This window comes from Dromaius novaehollandiae, chromosome 19 (assembly GCF_036370855.1).
Source record: "Dromaius novaehollandiae isolate bDroNov1 chromosome 19, bDroNov1.hap1, whole genome shotgun sequence".
In the NCBI taxonomy this organism is placed as follows: Eukaryota; Metazoa; Chordata; class Aves; order Casuariiformes; family Dromaiidae; genus Dromaius; species Dromaius novaehollandiae.
Window position 1 is genome coordinate 2,078,228 of NC_088116.1, and position 17,424 is coordinate 2,095,651.

Below are 17,424 nucleotides of genomic sequence, written 5' to 3' on the forward strand. Positions count from 1 at the left end.
TCATAGTGGGCTTTTCATTGCTTTATTTTTTTTTTAATAGCCTTTTGGAACTCGCTATGAGGATCCTCGAGGCCAAAAAAAAAAAAAAAAAAGGAGAATTCTTGCTTGTGGTTTGTGTTCTGCCAAAGCAGCCTAGCAATTTAGTTAACAAGATCACTTTCCATAGTTATTGTTGTTCTTAATTAGCAGTAATGATGTAGTTTGAACATACAACACAATGGGATATAAAGTGCAGTTCAGTGTGTATACCAAAGATGATTTTTCCGATCGTAAACCTATTTGGAAGGTGGCTATGTTAGAAGTGAGGAGATGTTGGACTGCAGGTTAGGTGCACAAGCTGTAATACGCGTGTGCCCACACATGGGCTTTCTAATACAACACAGAGGAAGGTGCTCTGGAAAACAGCTGTAAACGTGTAATAAGTTTCATCTTAAATTAATGCTAACTTCAGCAATGTGTGATGCGGATTCACTGCTAGTGCTCTAGTGCACTTCCACCACGTAGACACGTTTAGGATGAAAAACCTCAGACTCCACATGGGCTCACACCCAGCCGGGTTCGTACACCAGGTTTTTGAGCTTCGGGTCTCTTGGTTTGCTTCAGCGTCTGTCTTCGCCTCTCGCTTTCCGGAAGAAGGCCACGTCCACCCGCGGGCGCTGGCCCGATGGAGCCCTTCCCTCGGGGCTCAGCCTGACCTGGCTGGCCCACCGTCCCCGCCGCGGCTCGGGAAGCCCTGGGCTTCACCGCCCGCCTCCCGAGCGCTGTGACGCTGCGTCTGGAAGTGCTTTGGTGCCCGGGCAGAAAACGCAGGAATCCCTGTGGGCGGAGGAAGTAATCCTGTTTCGGGGGAAGACGTCGCAGCACACGGACTGCACAATATTCCATCGCTTCTGGCTCGGCTCCCATCTGCCTCTGGACAGGTCGTTTTTAACTCTTAGGAGGCCTGCGTTTGTAGGGAACCCAGTTTCGAAGCGTATGTATTTAACAGGAGGTGTTTAAATTCAGTGACACGGTCTCTTCTCCGTGCTGGCCGGACGTACGCGCACATCTTCCCAGCGATCCCTGCCTCTTGCACCAGCAGCTCTTCACTGAGGTTGTGGGATATGTAAAGAATGGCAGGAAAATGACATTTAAAGGCATTACTGTGAAGTCAAATAAGGAACTCCTATGTTAAACTGAGCCTTGTCTTATCTGAAAATATCGCTAGAGGCCTGTTGCTTGTGCTTCTGAAATTCTTAGAATTCTGCAGTCGTTCGTCACCTTAAAATCCCCTTTATTTTTTAATAATCATAATAAGACAGTTTCATTGAGGAGAAAAAGAAAACAGGAAGCCTAAGAATAGAATTGATGTAAATATGCAAAGTTAAAGGACATTGAACTAGAGGCTGTAACTTTGCAAAACTGCAATTCCCTCATTTTACATGTTAGTCAATTGGTTTTAGCTCATGTAGGGTATTGACGTGGTTGAACAAGGTAAGTTTTTTGTTGTTGTTGTTTCAGGAGACAATCTTCAGCCTATTGTTTAGAGAAGATTTACCTGACGTGCCCCAAACCAATCTAATTACAACCTTAACCTTGCAAAAAAAAAGCATAAACCCAGAAAATGCCGTGCTGAAGCACTGTATTTTTTCAGCTTCTGCACCAGCTGCAGCGTGCTCAGTTTCAGAACGCAAAGGCAAATGTATTTTTTCGAAAGCCAAGCCAATGAAGAGATCGTAACCTTGAATGACTCTTCGCGCTGGTAGTCACGTGTTTTAATTAACTGCAACACTAACACAGTACACAAACAAAGCGATTCTGCAGGTACTTGCAATTAACGGACTTTACAACCAGTGTTAGATCCAACTCTCCCGTCGATTCCTACTACAGCTGGAGAGAGACACCTTCAGTATACAAAGGCTTTTAAAACATTTAGTATTTAGGTTTTATGCAGTCCTTGCAATAGTGAATGATCTGCAAATTAAAACCAAAGACATGAATTTGGAAGTATTGTGGTCTCTGAATGACCTCGACCTCTCGGAGTCATTCATAAAACATGGGTTTGTGATTGATATGCACAAATAACCTCTTATTACCCAGACATGGTCACTGCCACCCCAGGCAAGTCGCAGGTGGAGCTACTGTCTAAGTGACCAAGCTCTTAGTCACTTAAGGCATCTCTTCTGCTGTTTGACAGTGCAGTGCCCCCCTTACAAGCAACCTCCAGAAAGTAGATTCTGAATTCACATGCAGGAGGTGATAAAGATCCTCAGTGACTTTCATCTGAGGGACTTCAGGTTGGGGGCTGTTTTTATATATTTTGGGGACTTTTTATTTTGATAGTGAGTGCACATTGATGCATGTTTTTCTTAGATATTTACATAAATATTTATATATATTTAATTTAGCTTTTTGGTTAAAGATGTGCTAAGTTGTCTTCCCAAGCAAATCTGGAACTTCAATTAAAAAAACCCTTCAGTTTTGAATTTTTCAGTGGGCTCTGTTCTGCATGCCTCTGATCACTTGTGATCTTTAATGTTCACTAATGATGTCGTTAAATGTACTTGACTACATACTTTTTAACCCTTCGTGTTTTGGCCCCGAAACAAGCACGGGTTTGGGGAGGGGGTGGTGAAGGTGGTGACAGGGGACAGGAGGAACCTCCTTCAGGCTGGGCGAGCGAGGGGTCCTCTGCCCCGGTGGAGTTTGGCCTCGGCACTCATCCGCTTGGCTAACGGGGGAGGGTTTGCAGGTTAGAGCAGGGGTTTCGGGCTTCGTTTCCAGTTGGTCCCAGTCCTGCTCCAGTAGTAACTGGAGGCTGGCGAGGCCGTACCGGCATGGGCAGGTTGGCTGCGTGCAGCAGCTTCCCTGGTGTTAGGGGTTAGAGGGAGAAGGAGGTGCTTCCAGCACCACCAGCAGCTTTCCTCCTCTGCTGGGCTCCGTTGGACCCCAGCGCCGGCTCTTCCGGGCTTGGTTTCGCGCCGGTGTCTTTGTCCCCGTGGCAGGATCTCCCTCGCTCCTCGGCAGCGCGGGGCCCCTCTCCAGGGAGGCTCCGTTCCCACCTCTGCTGCGGCCGCGTCTCCCCGCCGCTCGCGTTCGCGGGCTGGGTCGGCACGGCGGGGCGGAAAGGGAAGAGCAGACCCACGGCCGAGCGCGCAGAGGGTTCGGGGTGCGTTGGACCCCCGTGCCGGAGCAGGACGAGGAGGCTCCCTCCTTGTGTCGGGATGGGAAGAACCGCTACGGCTACAAATCCCTCGTATGCTTTTGCCGAGGGGAAAGCGTATAACAAAGCGCTTGAACCGTCTCTTCGGGAAACAGAGATTGCAGCAGCAGACTTAATTTTGTGCTTTGCTTTTGTACCAGAGCTGATTTCTGAAACCATTTCCCAGCCTGCTACACGTCTCTAGGCATTAAAACGTTGTGAATTTGCTTGTCATTACCAATATTTTCTTTGACTTAAGCTATTGAAACGAAGTAGTCCTTTTCTTTAACCTTCAATCTTGCTTCTAAAAGAAGTAGCTCCCTTTCTTTCTTTTTTTTTCTCCTTGGTCAAATATAAAAATGATGATAATTTCAAATATTGCTTTAGAATAATTGCTTTCTTTCCTCTTTTGTATGACAACAGAAGCTTGGCCCGATCTTAAATCAGATGCTGGCAGGCAGAGGGCTCTTGACAGCCCTGCAAAATCCTTTAGTTACAAGTTGGCTTTAGCCAATTCTTTATTTGTAAATGACAATTTTCTACAGAAAAATATATGCTTGGGCTTCAATTTCAGAGTCCTAGATTGCAGCCAGGAAAAAATAATTGAATTTTTACACTTTTTTTTCTTTTCCTTTCTTCCTAACTTAAAAAAAATAAAGCGGAGCCCTGTAAAGCATGGTTAGGGGGCTGATTGAGGGAAATATCTACCCTAGTTGGTTTGAATGGCAGCGGAGACTGGAGTGATGTTTGATTTGCTCTGCACTGAGAGAATTTGGGGTCACTCCAGGCTCTTTGTTCGGCGTCGCGGTGCTGCGACGGCTTCGCCCGGGCCGGGCCGGGCTGGCTGTGCCCCGGGCACCGCTGCAGCAGCGGGGTTGCAGCAGCCGCGGGGCTGCATCAGTAGCTGTTGCTGCTGTTTGATTATTTTTAAAGTAACTCTGCAAGTTCTTCTTAAACTGACCCATGGAAACTTAATAACACATCGCTTAGGTTTGATGTAATTATCTTTTGTCTACTGGAGAACACGCACTTCTGTATTTAGTATTAAAAACCAAAGCGGGATGGGGGGAACGGCCTGTCTTTTTGAGACAGCAGCTATGCTGGTACTACACTTGGACTCTTTTTTTCCCCTTATATTTGCATTGAGAAGCACAATAAAAATCATTTATTAAAAAAAAATATCCAGGGGCTAGAGTTGTTATTGAGTGTCTTAACTCAGCCATTTCTCAAATAAAAACAAAACAAGACACAGAGAAAAGTATCTAATCAAATAGAATCTGAATTGCTTTTGTAAAGAAATATTCTCATTAACTGGGTTCGGGATGGCATCTGAAGAATATTTCTTTTTTCATATATTGTTTGAAATAATCTGGTTAAATCATATACTTGTCTTGTAATTTCTTACAGATGGTCACAAGAACAAAGAAAATATTTGTAGGTGGATTATCGGCTAATACAGTAGTGGAAGACGTAAAGCAATACTTTGAACAATTTGGCAAGGTAAGTTCCTGCCCAAGCGAACAGTACATGTTTTGAATTCTTTCTTTCTTTCTTTCCTTCTTTTTTCTTTCTTGTGCATTTTGAAAAACAAAAGTGCAATGCGGCCTATGCTCAAAGAGACCAAAGTTTTGCCTTTCAGTGCAACTTCTCAAAAACTACTTAAATCGCTTCTGGAATTCTGTTTCTTTTTGTTGCATATACGTGGGTACAGCACTGCCACTGTTTACTGTAATCCAAAAAACCCCCAAACAATCACTGGGAGCTGGATTTGTGTATCTTTAGGAAGAATTTCACCCTTAGCTGAATGATTACACAGTTGTCTACTCCATAAAATCAGCCTTCTGTTTTCCCCCGATTCCAGTGGTGAAAGGAGCATATATACATATTTGAGAGAGCTCATTAAGTTGTGAAAAAGGCCTAAAGGAACCGTGTGAATAGCAAGAGTAATATGGAAGTCACTAGAATATCCATTTAACTTCTCATTAAAAAATCCTTAAGCAAGATCCTTTAGAAATAGATGTAGAATCCTGAAATTACAGACAAGTTTATGGAAAGATTTAGGACTGTCTGAGGGAAATCTGAACCTTGCCAGAATATTCTTTTCAGCGATGAGAGGAACTGCTCAAACCACGCAGCTGAATGTCTGGCCGGAGCTCCGTGCCACCGGCCTCTGGAGTGCCCTGTGCTCCGGGCCCTGCTGGAGGACTGGGGTCCCTCGGGCGGAAGCTGCTCTGGGGCACTCTGGGTCCCCCGGGCTGCTGGGTGCTTCGTCAGAAGCCCGACGAGGTGAGGAGCTTGCAGAGCCCTGTGCTTTAAGAGCAGTTCGTGGTGGCCCTTTCCGTGGTAGCAGTGGGGCTGGAGACTCGGCTGAAGGATCTCCTGCTGCTCTCGGGCTGCTTTCCACCGCATCTCTTACGGCGATCCCTCGGACTGCAAGAGGAAGCATCTCTTCCCCTTCTCCCCCAGTCTTGTTTATTGTACTTTTGTGCTGGACTGTTTGCTTTGGCTCAAGACAGTCTGCTCTCCTTTCGGCTTGGCTTCGTTGGCAGGAGCTGTTTGCAGAGCAGTAAGGGAGAGAACATTGTCATGCTAAAACTACGGAGGGTGGCATTGGGATTCAGGGACAAGCGTATAACCTCTTACCACCAGAAGAACTGTTACTTGTTTCTAGCTTGGTGAGTTGCGGAATTACAGCACTTCCCCGAGTGCTTTGCTCTTCCTGAAGTCAGCAGCGGTTTGCCAGCGCTCTTTGGCAGGTTTGGCCGATCCCACTCAAATGCGCCGTCTTTCAGATCTGCTGTCGCATGGAGCGGCAGCCATCTCAAACGAGATCTCGGAGACACCGTCGGGTCACGCCAGCTTCGTGCTCTCTGGCTTCCAAAGAGTTGCTGGGTGCCCCAGAGCGTGCGTGCCTTTGGCACAAGAGACGGGAGGACCCGACTTCGCTTGCGTGCCGCTGTCGGCGGGAGGCGGCAGACCCAGAACTGAGGCCTGTGTTGCTCATGAGCTGCGGGTTGGCTCCCTGGGGCCTGAGCTGCGAGGGTGGGCTGGTCGGCTGGAGACGGGGAAGGGAGGACCGCTTGCCCTCTGGGCACGCAGAGCCTGGGGCCCAGCGCTCCTGACGGCGCTGAGCCTTCGCTCTTCGGTGCTCCATGCGCTGAATTCCTGTCTTTTGTAGTGCGTTAATTGATGATTTAGATGCATGGTTGCACGAGGACACAGCAGGATATCCCAAAGCAAAGCAGCTCCCAGTCCTTGTAGTTAGTTTGCGTTTCTTTTATCTGGCCCTGAAAAATCTTGGCCAGGCACTATTTTGTTGAGAGCTGAGGAGGGGAGTTTATAAATTGTTCCTGTGCTGGACTGATAGTTGTTTTGCAAACCATTCATTTTATTTTCAATAATAATCTTCGATTCTGGCAGGATGTTTACAGCCTGCTGAGCCTTTTATTAAAGGATTACATGAGCTTTTGGATGTTTCTTCTGTAGCTGCTTCTAATTGCAGAACTTCTCTAACCTGTATTTTTGAAGTTAATAATAGTTTCAGTATATGCGCTTTGCATATTGTCTGGATGCTCTCTTAATATAGTCTTTTTAATTTTACCATCTGGTAGTTTCATGCTTGCAATTTTACAGTCTCTGAGAAAGCAGACAACTGGGCTGCATTTTTGAGTAGTGACTAGTGATTGGGGATGCTTCAGCTCCTGCTTTTGTGCTGTTGCCTTTCTTGAGACATCTTAGAAGATGTCTGACTTTCAAAAAGCAACACTTCTGGGAAATCAAATGCTTTATCAAATATCTTCAATTGAGAGCTAAAAAATTAAAGCCCTGAAAATAATTGCACAAGTCAGGATCGAGGCTTGAACTCATTCCTCTGGCGCTGGCGTTGAGGTCCGTCCTGCTGAGGCTGTGTGGTCCGGTGGGTAGAGCTCAGCTACTGCAGGACACAGGATTCGCAGGGCTTTGCCCCTCTGCTAACAGTGGCCTCTTCCAATTGCATCCCTGCTTCATGCTTCCCGATTCCAGCTCGTGAAAAGGAGATGAGAGTCTGATGAAGTCGGTGGCGTTCTGGAGAAGAGGCGTCTTGGTTCTGTCGCTGTGACTCGCTGCTCGGCCTTGCGTGCAGGCAGCTGAGTTCCCCCGCTGCACTTCGCTGTGTATCAGCTGAGGCCGTGCGCTTTGGGGGTGTTTGGAGGTGATGCTGCCCAAGGCTCTGGCTGCGAGAAGACGCAGAGCTGGTTAATGTCCCTAGGAATTGTGGGCTTGTGGCCAACCTGAATTAGAAGGCTCGATAATACGCTGCAGCGGGTGGGATGCTGCATCCAGGTGTAGCCACCCCGGGCTGGCCCTGATTTGTGTGGGACCTTGCAGGATTTGCTCCCCGTCCTGGCCTTTCCTCGCCCTCGTGGTCGGCTCGCAGGCTCCGTGCGCAGGACCCGGGCGAGGCGGCTGCGTGACGCTGGGCGCGGGAGCCTCCCTCTCACGTGGAGCCGTTGCAGTGCGGATACTGCATCACGGCTGACTGGCAAGGTCTGGGTTTGCTTAGCACTTCCTTAAAATAAATAAAACAGCATTATATAATTAACATCCAGAGGAGCCGCCCGTATTTGATAAGAACATCTCAGGTGACTTGCTCCTTGAAATGTTGAGCTTATTTATTTGAGTGGAAAAAATTGCTCAACTGGTGATGTGATTCTTGAAATCCTGTTTGTACTTGCTGCAGAGAAGAGCTTTGCAGCCAGGGCAGGTGGTTTTGGTGACTTTGGTGGTGCTCAAAAGACACTAGGTGGTTAGAGCAGCTACCAGGTTTTGGGCCAAGTGACTCACTAATTCAAATGGAGTTGGCAGGAAAGGGCCTGAAGTGCTGAATTTGAGACCGCTTCTTTTTGAAAAGTAAATGTCAGAAAACTTTTCTCCAATAAGAAGAAAAGCTGCATTAATATACTGTTCCCTGACTTGACCAGTCCCCGTGCCCGCCAGTTACAGCACCAGGAGACGGGGTAATGGTAACTCCTGAGACTTCTATCTGAGATTTCTGATAACGATTATTTTTCTTTCTGTAAAGCCCAGGATCTGTAAGACTCCAGCTTTCTTTTAGCAGAGAAGGGAAGTCCCTCATTGCCATAAGCTGCAGAGGAAAGCTGGAAAAAATTACCTGAGTAAAGGGAAAAGGCTCAGCAGAACGAGCCAAACATGGTGTAACTAAAAGCCTCGTGATTTTTGAATCCTTGCAGTCGGTAATGCTGGATGCGTGGACAGAAATTGCCTATTGAAGCCTCCCCCCGTGAAGTCGGGCTGCGGGGAGATGAGCCGGCGCGGTGGGCACGCGGGAAGGGGCTGGGGCCGGGGCCCCGGCGGGTGCTGCATGTGCCCACCCCGCGTGCATTCCCACCCCGCGTGCGGTGCCCACCCCGCGTGCAGCGCCAGCGCGGCCGGGCGCGCGGATAAGGGCGGCGCGGGCCCAAGGCCGGTCCGGCGGCGCTCAGGGCCGAGGCTCGCCGCCAGCCGCCTTGGGACGCTCCTGTCCCCTTGGAGCCCCCGCGGCCGAGGGCTCGGGCTGCCCTCCGGCAGGGCCGGCGCTCCGCGGGCCGGCGGCTGAGCTCCCGCGAGGAGCTGGGTCGAGCGATGCTTCCTGAAACCAGCTGTCCGAATCACAAGAGTAGCGGTAAGTTAGCAGAAAAGACCCCAAAACCCAAGACACAAAAACAAACCCAACCCAGGCCATAACCCTTTAAAATCAGGTGAGGAAAAAAAAGCTATTGTTTAATCCCTCATCATAATATTCTGATGAAGTTGTTTCTGTGATCTTCTGTTATTTCAGTAAAAGCCACTTCAAATATTTTTGCAAACAAAAACACGTTCACCCGCAGCGTTTGATAATCCGGGGTCTGCAGCGCTGCCCTGGCGCTGATGTGTGAAAAGCCGTCTGGGAAGACCACGCTTCGCGGGGACGTCACCGAGACGCCGCTGACGGCGGTGCGATAGCGGGATGGCTGCGGGATGGCTGCCGCTGTCCCGCGTGGCCGAGGAGCCGCGGCCCGGAGCGGCCCCTTCTCCTGGCAGCGCGGAGCCGCCGCTTTGGCGGCGCTTCCTTCCCCCCCTCCTTCCCCTTCGGATGCACTTGCCTCCGGGCGGGAATTGGCCCAGACGAGGACAGTCCTGTGGCTGTTTGCTACCTGCTCCCTGCTTTTCTGAGCGCTTTGCCTTGGTGCCTTCCCCTGGAAGACCGCAGGCTGACTTCGCTCGTTGTCCTCTGGGATGAAGGTGTGCTGGAATGGTAGGCTTCTGGTATCGTTAAAAAAAAGGAAAAAAGAAAAAAAAAAAAGGCAACAGCCTCTTAAACCTCACTTAGAGGATTGTGATTAGCAGAAGAAAGCCCCTAAAAGTTAATGAATTGCACTTCTCTCAGGACATGCATGTTCTGCACCTCTTAAGCTGCAAGCAGCTGATGATAAGGGACTTCTTAGGGCTGGGTTTTTACTAGGTAATGCTGCCTTTATAGAGCTCCTGTGAAAGTAGTGTAGTCCTTATTTTGCGACTTGCAATTATACTTCACATGGTGCACTGTGTAATTAGTTTGGAAGACTTATGCCTAGTCATTGGTTTATCCTAATCGGCTTTGGCTTTTCCCAACAACAAAGTGAGCTTATTTTCCTAAGCTGAAACAACTCTGCTCCCTTTGTTCCTGTCTTTTATTGTCTCATTCCTTTCATTCTGTTTTACTGCCAAAGTTTTGTTTCATTAGGCCTACAAGTCATTTCCAATCCAGTGGGCTGCTACAATAAGGCCTTTATAACTCAGCTGCCCTGGTTCCCATGTCCCTTCTGGTTTAGAGCCAGGACTTGTTGTGTGACATGGTATTTTAACCCCATCGGTGCCCGGACTGCTAGTTACCTCTGGGAGCGCTGGTCTGGATGCGAGCTGCTTCGGCGAGGTGCAAGCCGCTCTCGAGACGCGGGGCAGAGACCGCCTGAGCTTGCAAATGGTCGTTAATTGATATGTTAATGTGACTGGGCTCCAGATACACTTTTTGACCCAGTTATTGAAAGAGAATTGCGTTTAAAAAAAAAAAACAAAAAAACCCTTCTTACTGAAATGCTGTAATTAGTCTTTCTGGGAACAGTCTTTTGCATGAAAAGGCTACTGTGTATTTTCAGGCTGTGTTGCCAGGAGAAAGGGAACAGTTATATTAAAGGTATGTTTTAGTCATCTTGAACCATTAGATCAGTCAAGATAGGACTGTTCTTTTAGAAAATTCATATTTTCTTGTGTGGGAGAGAATACTTTTAACTTTCTTCTGAAAAAGGATAATACTCATAAAAGGAAATGTGTGAAATATTTGTGTGAAATATTTTACATATTGTTATTTTAAACTGCTGGAAAAGCAGTGCTAATCTTGGTAGCCCCACCTGTTTTAACTGTTCTAAAAATCTCGACGTGGGAGCATTTGCTCTCGTTCTTTTTTTCACGGCAATCCTAACATGACTTTTGCGGGAGGGAGCTGTGTAATTTCTTTTTATTTTAATGTTTCAGATGAAACGGGAACAGAACAGTAGGCATTAATTTTATTTTCTGTTCTGGCTTGCACAAGGTGTCTCAGAAAAATTGTAGACTTGTTTCAACTTTGATTGGAATGTGCCGTTTCCTCGAGAATAGCTTTTAAGATTTCAAAAAGTTGAGGCAATACAGGGTTTCTGAATTACCTCTCTGGATCTGAAATGTTTTATACAGTTGCTTGTTATTTCCTGTGAGAAGCAAAACAGACCAGTGGAATAATAAATAATTTTTTGCTTCTGATGTTTTTCCTGCAAAACTGTTGCGCTTTTGAAAGAGTGCAATTTTCTCATGTCTTCCTTCTGTAATGACTGTTTATTGTCTCCTTACAGTTAACCAAGTGAGAGGAGAGTAACTTCTCAAGCCCTGTCCTTGCTTCAGGCGTATCTTAGCGGAGCCTTAATACTGGGTTGCAAGAAAAGTAAAGCCGAGAGCAGCGAGGCTGCAAATAGCAAACAGAATCAGAGTTTCCATCTCTGGCTGTACAGCATCATGCATTAGATCAAGGGCAGCAATGCAAATAATGACCAGTTTAACCCATGGAAAAAAACCTTTTGTGAGTAATAGACAAGAAAGTCCCCCTGCTTTTCGTATTTAACTGTAACGGGAGGGGGAAGAGGGAAGGAGGAGTGATCTGCACTAAGGATTTTCGCCTAATCGGGTGCCTTACATAACTTGCTTCCTGCATGCTTCTCTCCCTGACAGCTGTGAAAATATAAATCAAGAAAGCACGAGAGAAATCTCCTCCTCGTTTGGCAGGGCCGTCTGGGTGTGAACGAGTTAATGCGCCGTTGGAGTATTAAGCACTCCAGTGGTTTACTTTTCCCTGAGACCTTGGGTATGGCCTCTGAAGATGTTATTACAATAGAGTCGTTAGCATGAGAAAGGGTGGTTTTCTCTCCATGGGTTCATTTCGGGGGGATTTGGAGTCTGCGTGGAGCTGTGGCTAAGGCCAGAGTCAGTAGGTGCAAGGAATTCTGCTTGTATGAAAGTGAAAGCTTAGTTAATTTGGACTTGGCATACAGTTTGAATTGTATTGTTACATCTATTGGACATTGATATGTAGATTTAACGGTCAATAGGATACATAGATGGTCTATTCTTGAAGTATTTGCTCTGCAGAAAAGTGGGGTTTTGATGTGACAAGTTGTTAGCCTGCTACATTTTTCAGTACTGTATTTCCGCCTTCAGTATTTGTGAGTTGGTTAGGTTTTGTGAAATAAAGGGACAGGTCTGGACTTTATTTATGTTCTGGTCTGTAATACCCGAGTTCCAGGAATGTTTTAATATGCAGGAAAACAGAGAATGTGTTGGCATTTTTTTTTTAACTACTGCTAGCCTCGCTACTCCCTTCAAAAGCAGTCATGAGATATAGGCCTGATATTAAATAGCCTTCAGCTCATTATATTCTTCTTTCTATTTAAGTTACCTGGGTGTACCTTGGGAGAAACTGCTTAATGTGAATCATTGCAACTCCTCGGGATGAGTAGACAAATGTCAGTGTTTGCAGCTTCTGATAAGTTTGGGATGATGAAAAACTATTTGTACGGGCTATTCTGTTACGATATTACAGGGCAGCATTCAGTCTTTTCCATATTGCTACCCCTGTCCTTTGCATGTGCTTTAAAGTTCCTGTATTTCTGGATTTCCTGACCTGAATATTAAGTCCACGATAATCTAATGAGTATTCCTTTAAATTTTTACTTGGGGTTGTGACAGAGGGATCTGGGATACAGTGATCCCTCATGGCCTAAAGCATTTTTATTATTTCTTCTCCCTCCCACGCATGCTCTTTTCTTTTTTAATAAACCAAGAAACTCAATCATTGCTTAAGAAGAAGTCAGTGTTTTCATTCTCTGAATGAAAACTTGTACACAGGAAGTCAGTTTTTAGGTGGTCTGTAATAAGACACATGCTTTGTGGAAGTGGTTTTGTTATAAATTAGATGTTGGTTTCTACCTGGGTTTTATGAAAAGAGGAAATATTAAGGCAGGATTTGCGGGCAAGAAGGCTGTATCAGAACTCTGCAGAAGTTTAAAGGACTATTTTATTTCCTTATTTTGCTGTGGTTAAATGAAGTGGCAAGGAAGCTTTTGTGCTGGAGAGCCGTAACCAGTGCGAGATGAGGTAGCCGTGGGGGAGCGCCGGGGCCCAGAACATCTGCCTTGGGCTCCCCGCTGTGCCACCCACTTGCACTCTGACTCTGGGCAGGCTGTCGTATCTTGCCTTGCATCTCCTTGCCTTTCTTAGTAAGCTCTGAAGGGCATGGGAAATGTAAATATGCCAGCACTCGTGTCTAGCCTTCCTCATTGCAGACTCGATGGAGACTGAAAAAAAACACCCTGGTAGCAAGAGAAATGAGCTGAGGCTGTGTGTGCTCTGTGCTAGGAGCTCCAGAGCGGGGTCGGGTGTCCGGGCTCGGCAGCTCCGGTCAAGCACGTGGCCTTACGGCCGCAGCATCCTCCGCTCCTAAAAGCCATAGGGGCAGGGTCTACATCTGTTGTTTAAAATGTATTCTTTTAAGACATTATGTTATATCATCTGTCTTTTTCATAATGTCATGGCTAGTGTCCTATATTGTCTTGTGTATGTTAGCAACAACAGGGGAGCAGTTTTGATCCTGAACTTGCAAAGCACATGATACACCCTTGGGACCCAGAAGTATACCAGGAGGCCAAATGGAATCGATGACTAATGAGGGGCTGTTTTAGGGGGGAAAGAAATGCAAGAACATGTTCAAGCTTCTCCCTCCAACACTATCTACACTGTAATTAAAGAATATGCATGTGAATTCTTGTTTGCAGTGTCTGTATGTCAGTTTTGCAGCTGAGTCAAACCCATAAGAATGTGTAATGCTGCTTAAAGAATGACCTGTATCTCTTCTGAGACCATGTAAGAGTGGATTTTGCTTTCTCCTTCCCTCACCCGCTCCTTCATATACAAAACCAATGAACCATACATCAAACCTGCGATAATCATTTTGGGTAGTACCTTTAAAGTATCCCTAGAATGGTTTTGGATCCTGCCTCAGCAGGGATGGATGGGCTTGTAGATGGTCTTGCTTGTTGTGGAGTTGAGGCTCTTACAAACTGCTCTGGAGTGCTGGAAGCAAGTGATGGTTGTTTTGTGCTGTGGTGGTGCCTGAGAGTCCTGCTTCGGAGCAGGACGTGGGGCTGGCCGCCGCGCAAAAAGACCGCAGCGAGATGATCTTCGCCCCAGCAAGCTTCAGCTGAAGCCAGAGATACAGCGGTATTAAACTGCAGCAACAGGAGTGACCGAAAACTTTCCTTGACAGTTATTTCTAGTGTATGCTGTGAAATTGCATCTGATTCCATTTCAGTAGTTGTCTTGAAGTGCAGTTTTCTAGGACTCTCTAGGAAGATGCTTTGATCTGGAGACACTGCCCCCAGCATCCATGTGAGTGATAACCTGGGTCCAGAACGTTGTTTTTGTTCTTTGAGCAGCTACAACTGAGGGGGCTAAAGCTTTGCCTTGTGAAAAATCGTGTTTTAACACCAGTTCATGAAAGAAAAAATAGCAGTTATTTTAAACTTCATAGGGTTTAACTGAAGCTTGCAATATACTACTGGCAAATTTGAGAAGTTCATTAGATAACATGAGTTAGTTAAAACACTTGAGAGTGAGCGTTTGATCAGTGTCATCATATGGTATAATAAATACACCAGTATCCAGTGATACGGTGTGAAACTTGAGGATTTTTGAAATGCAGCTTTGAGTCTGAGCCCCTAAGAAAAGGGCTTTTAAAAATACCTGTGAGGAACTTCATATAAATTGTTCCAAATGTGGAAAAAGGGCACGCTTTACTGGAAGGAGGTGCACTAGCATTTTTTCTACGTGGAGATGAACGGCCGTAGTCTCTCGGTGGCAGCGTGCTGAAGGGCTGCCCGCAGCGCGCAAGCGGCCGTGGCGAGGGCAGGAGATGGCCCGGCGGTCACTCGGTGCCGGGGTGCTCGGCCGGGCCAGCCCCGCACGGGCACACGGCAGCTCTCCGTGCGCGGGCTGCTCCTCCTCCTTCTCCTCCTCCTCCTCCTCCTCCTCCTGAGAAATGTTAGCAAGGCGCCTGGTCCAGGCTGCAGCTTGATCTTAGAAACCTGTTGCATTTTTCTGATGGAAAATTCTTTTCAGCTCTCCAAAGAAGGTGGAGAGCTCTGTGCAAAGCCTGCTGGTGCTTATTTTGTTTGTATTCTTGCTTTTCTTATTACCTTTTTTTATTTCTGTGATTTTTCCATTTCCTGTCCTAGAGGTGAAACAACTGAGCTTTGCCCCCACGTGCAGTATTGGGGTATGACCGGTTTAATTAAACTCACTAATTGTGCAGAGGTGGAATTTATTTGAAAACCATCCTGCATATGTAGACCTCTGTTATGGAAATTTAATATTTATTTGTCTAGGAAAAAACACGTCTGGGAATGCTTTGGTAGAAGCGGAGCAGTGGCCAGGCAGGGCAGGTTGTTTGGTTTTGGGCCTATCAACGGCCGTACGGAGCTGCGATGGGCGCCGGTGCTGCGAGAGGGGGACGTGCGCGCTCGCAACGCGCGTGTGATGCAGCGTATGTGTTTATAAATGCATCTTCGGAAATGGGGACAAGGGCAAAGGAGCTCAAATGAAGAGCCAATTACGATAATCTGAGCAGAATGAGGATTAACTGCCTCTTAATCTGAAGGATGCCCAAAATGCATGTGGTCACTTAGATCAAACAAGTGCTTGTCTCCGTCGGGGACGTTCGCTAGAGGTCTTGTACAAACAGCAGTTAACAACGGCGTTTTCCACTTACTGTCCAGGGCAAAACGTTTTTGGAACAGTGATTCGGGCTCTGGCTGGAGTTGAGGGCAGAACACGTCCTGGGCTGTCTCGGCTGTCGCATCGCTTCCTTGGAAGTTCAAAGAAGTAATATTGGGCGTTTCGTGATGGAAAGACGGCTGATGTAAAATGAGTTCAGTTTGCAGTTTTTCTTTTCACGGAAGATGGAAAACTAGCAAGTCTGTCAGGAAAAGTTGTTGTTAGGTATTTCTGTTTTTCAGAATGAGTTCGTGCCCGTCCCGACCTTCTCGGTCGCTCCCGGTGCCAAGCAGCCGGGTGGCTGGCAGTGATCGCGTGGCCCCTGTCCCGGGACTGCGGTCCCCGTCTGGGCAGCGACTGCTGTGCGCAAGATTATGCCTCGAGCAGCTCCTCATCTTCCCACGGGCATCACGCGGCCGCGGGCGGGTGGGATGGGGTCGGCGCTGCCCCGCGGCTGGTGGCTCTCCGCAGAAGGTCCCTGCGTCGGCTCCGCCGCCCTGATGAGCGGTTTAGCAAGCTCAGATCGGTGCCGTGTTAATTGTCAGGCCGGGGAGGGTGGGGAGCGGGTTTCACCGGGGGCCATGGAAGATATCCAGTGAATTTCCACTCTGTTTCCCTGCTTGGCACACCAGCACTTACTGTCACTTTGCATAAATAGGTTTATTTCAGAGGGTCAGCCATCACCACTCCCCCCTGCCCTCCGGCCCACCCTCCCCTGAAGGAGAGGAGGCCGACGAGCATTTAATTTCCCCAACAGCAGGTGCTTGTCATCCATCTGAAGATAGCTGCCAACATCTGGTGCAATTGCCTCCGCAAACGCAGTAACAAGGCGGCCTGCAGTTCAAACGCAGAGAGAGCATTGCCTCTTTAATGATAACAAGCTGTTGGCTTCCCCTCTGAGATGAATTCATCTCACAGATGTTTGTCTAGTTTTGGCAATCTTATCACTATAGCTTTGGTGATTATGCTCAACTGGAGACTATTACTATAAAAGAAGTTTGAACTCGTTCCATTTTTGCATTATTTATTTATTTATCCATTTATTTCCTTGCTTTCTGGATATAATTGTATCAACAACTGCAATGTTGGTCCCATTACCCAAGAACCCCTACTTTTTCCTCCTTTCTCTGCATCTGCTGCACAGTAGCTTGCTACTTGACAGTCGCCACTGGTGAACGTCGTTCAGCCACGCTGACATTTTTAGTGTTCCCCATCAACAGCTTTGTGGTTTGAACCCTCTCTCAACACCGCGTTTGCTGGGATTACTTGGCGCTCGCTCTGTTCTCTCTAATAACTGTGCTATACTTGCTATTTCTACGAAGCGCGAGTTGCCAAAAATGTTCTGGATATTTCCTTTTGGACGGTAGCACTCTGGCGACCTTGGCAGCAGCTCATAATGAGAACATACGACCATCTTCACTTGTACATCTTAAGCGTTTCCAGTCTCAGCACGCCTTTGCGAAACACGGAAACCTGCTGGCTGGAGGCTCCGGCGCGTTCGCTGTTGTTCGGTGTCTGACTTTTTAGCGGGGGAGACGTTTTCTCCTGAGTGTGTGGGATTTAATTCGGGTAAATAGAGTTTATTTTTGGAAGCACGCTTATGAATAGGTGACTCATGCCTGAATGAAGATGTGTCACTGTTGGTGGGGACACCACATATATAATTTCTTTGTCTATAAATAGATGTCAGTCCGAGTAGTGGTGACACGGTGATGCTTTGCCCTCGCTGTCTGTGTAGTAGCTTCTGAGGAAAGTGTTCAAAGTGCCAGTCTCTTCTGCTGGGGGAATAATTTCTGCTCGTGCTTAAGGAATAGACGTTAACAGCTTCTTAAAATACTGAAAGTGCTTTAATTGCCATAGTGGCAATCAGAATTGCAGGCGCATTCTCACGC

At 47.1% G+C, this 17,424-nt stretch overlaps 1 protein-coding gene across 6 annotated transcripts in view; it reads left to right on the forward strand.

Moving 5' to 3' along the window:
- MSI2 (musashi RNA binding protein 2) overlaps positions 1-17,424 on the forward strand; it is a 238,171-nt gene that overhangs the window by 81,274 nt on the left and 139,473 nt on the right. For 5 of the 6 annotated variants that reach the window (XM_064523071.1, XM_064523073.1, XM_064523074.1 and 2 more), the window contains one exon: positions 4,589-4,681. The exons of the other annotated variant lie outside the window; for it this stretch is intronic. In XM_064523071.1, the coding sequence (XP_064379141.1) occupies positions 4,589-4,681 (93 nt within the window). The remainder of the gene's footprint in view (positions 1-4,588; positions 4,682-17,424) is intronic. 6 annotated transcript variants of the gene reach the window in all.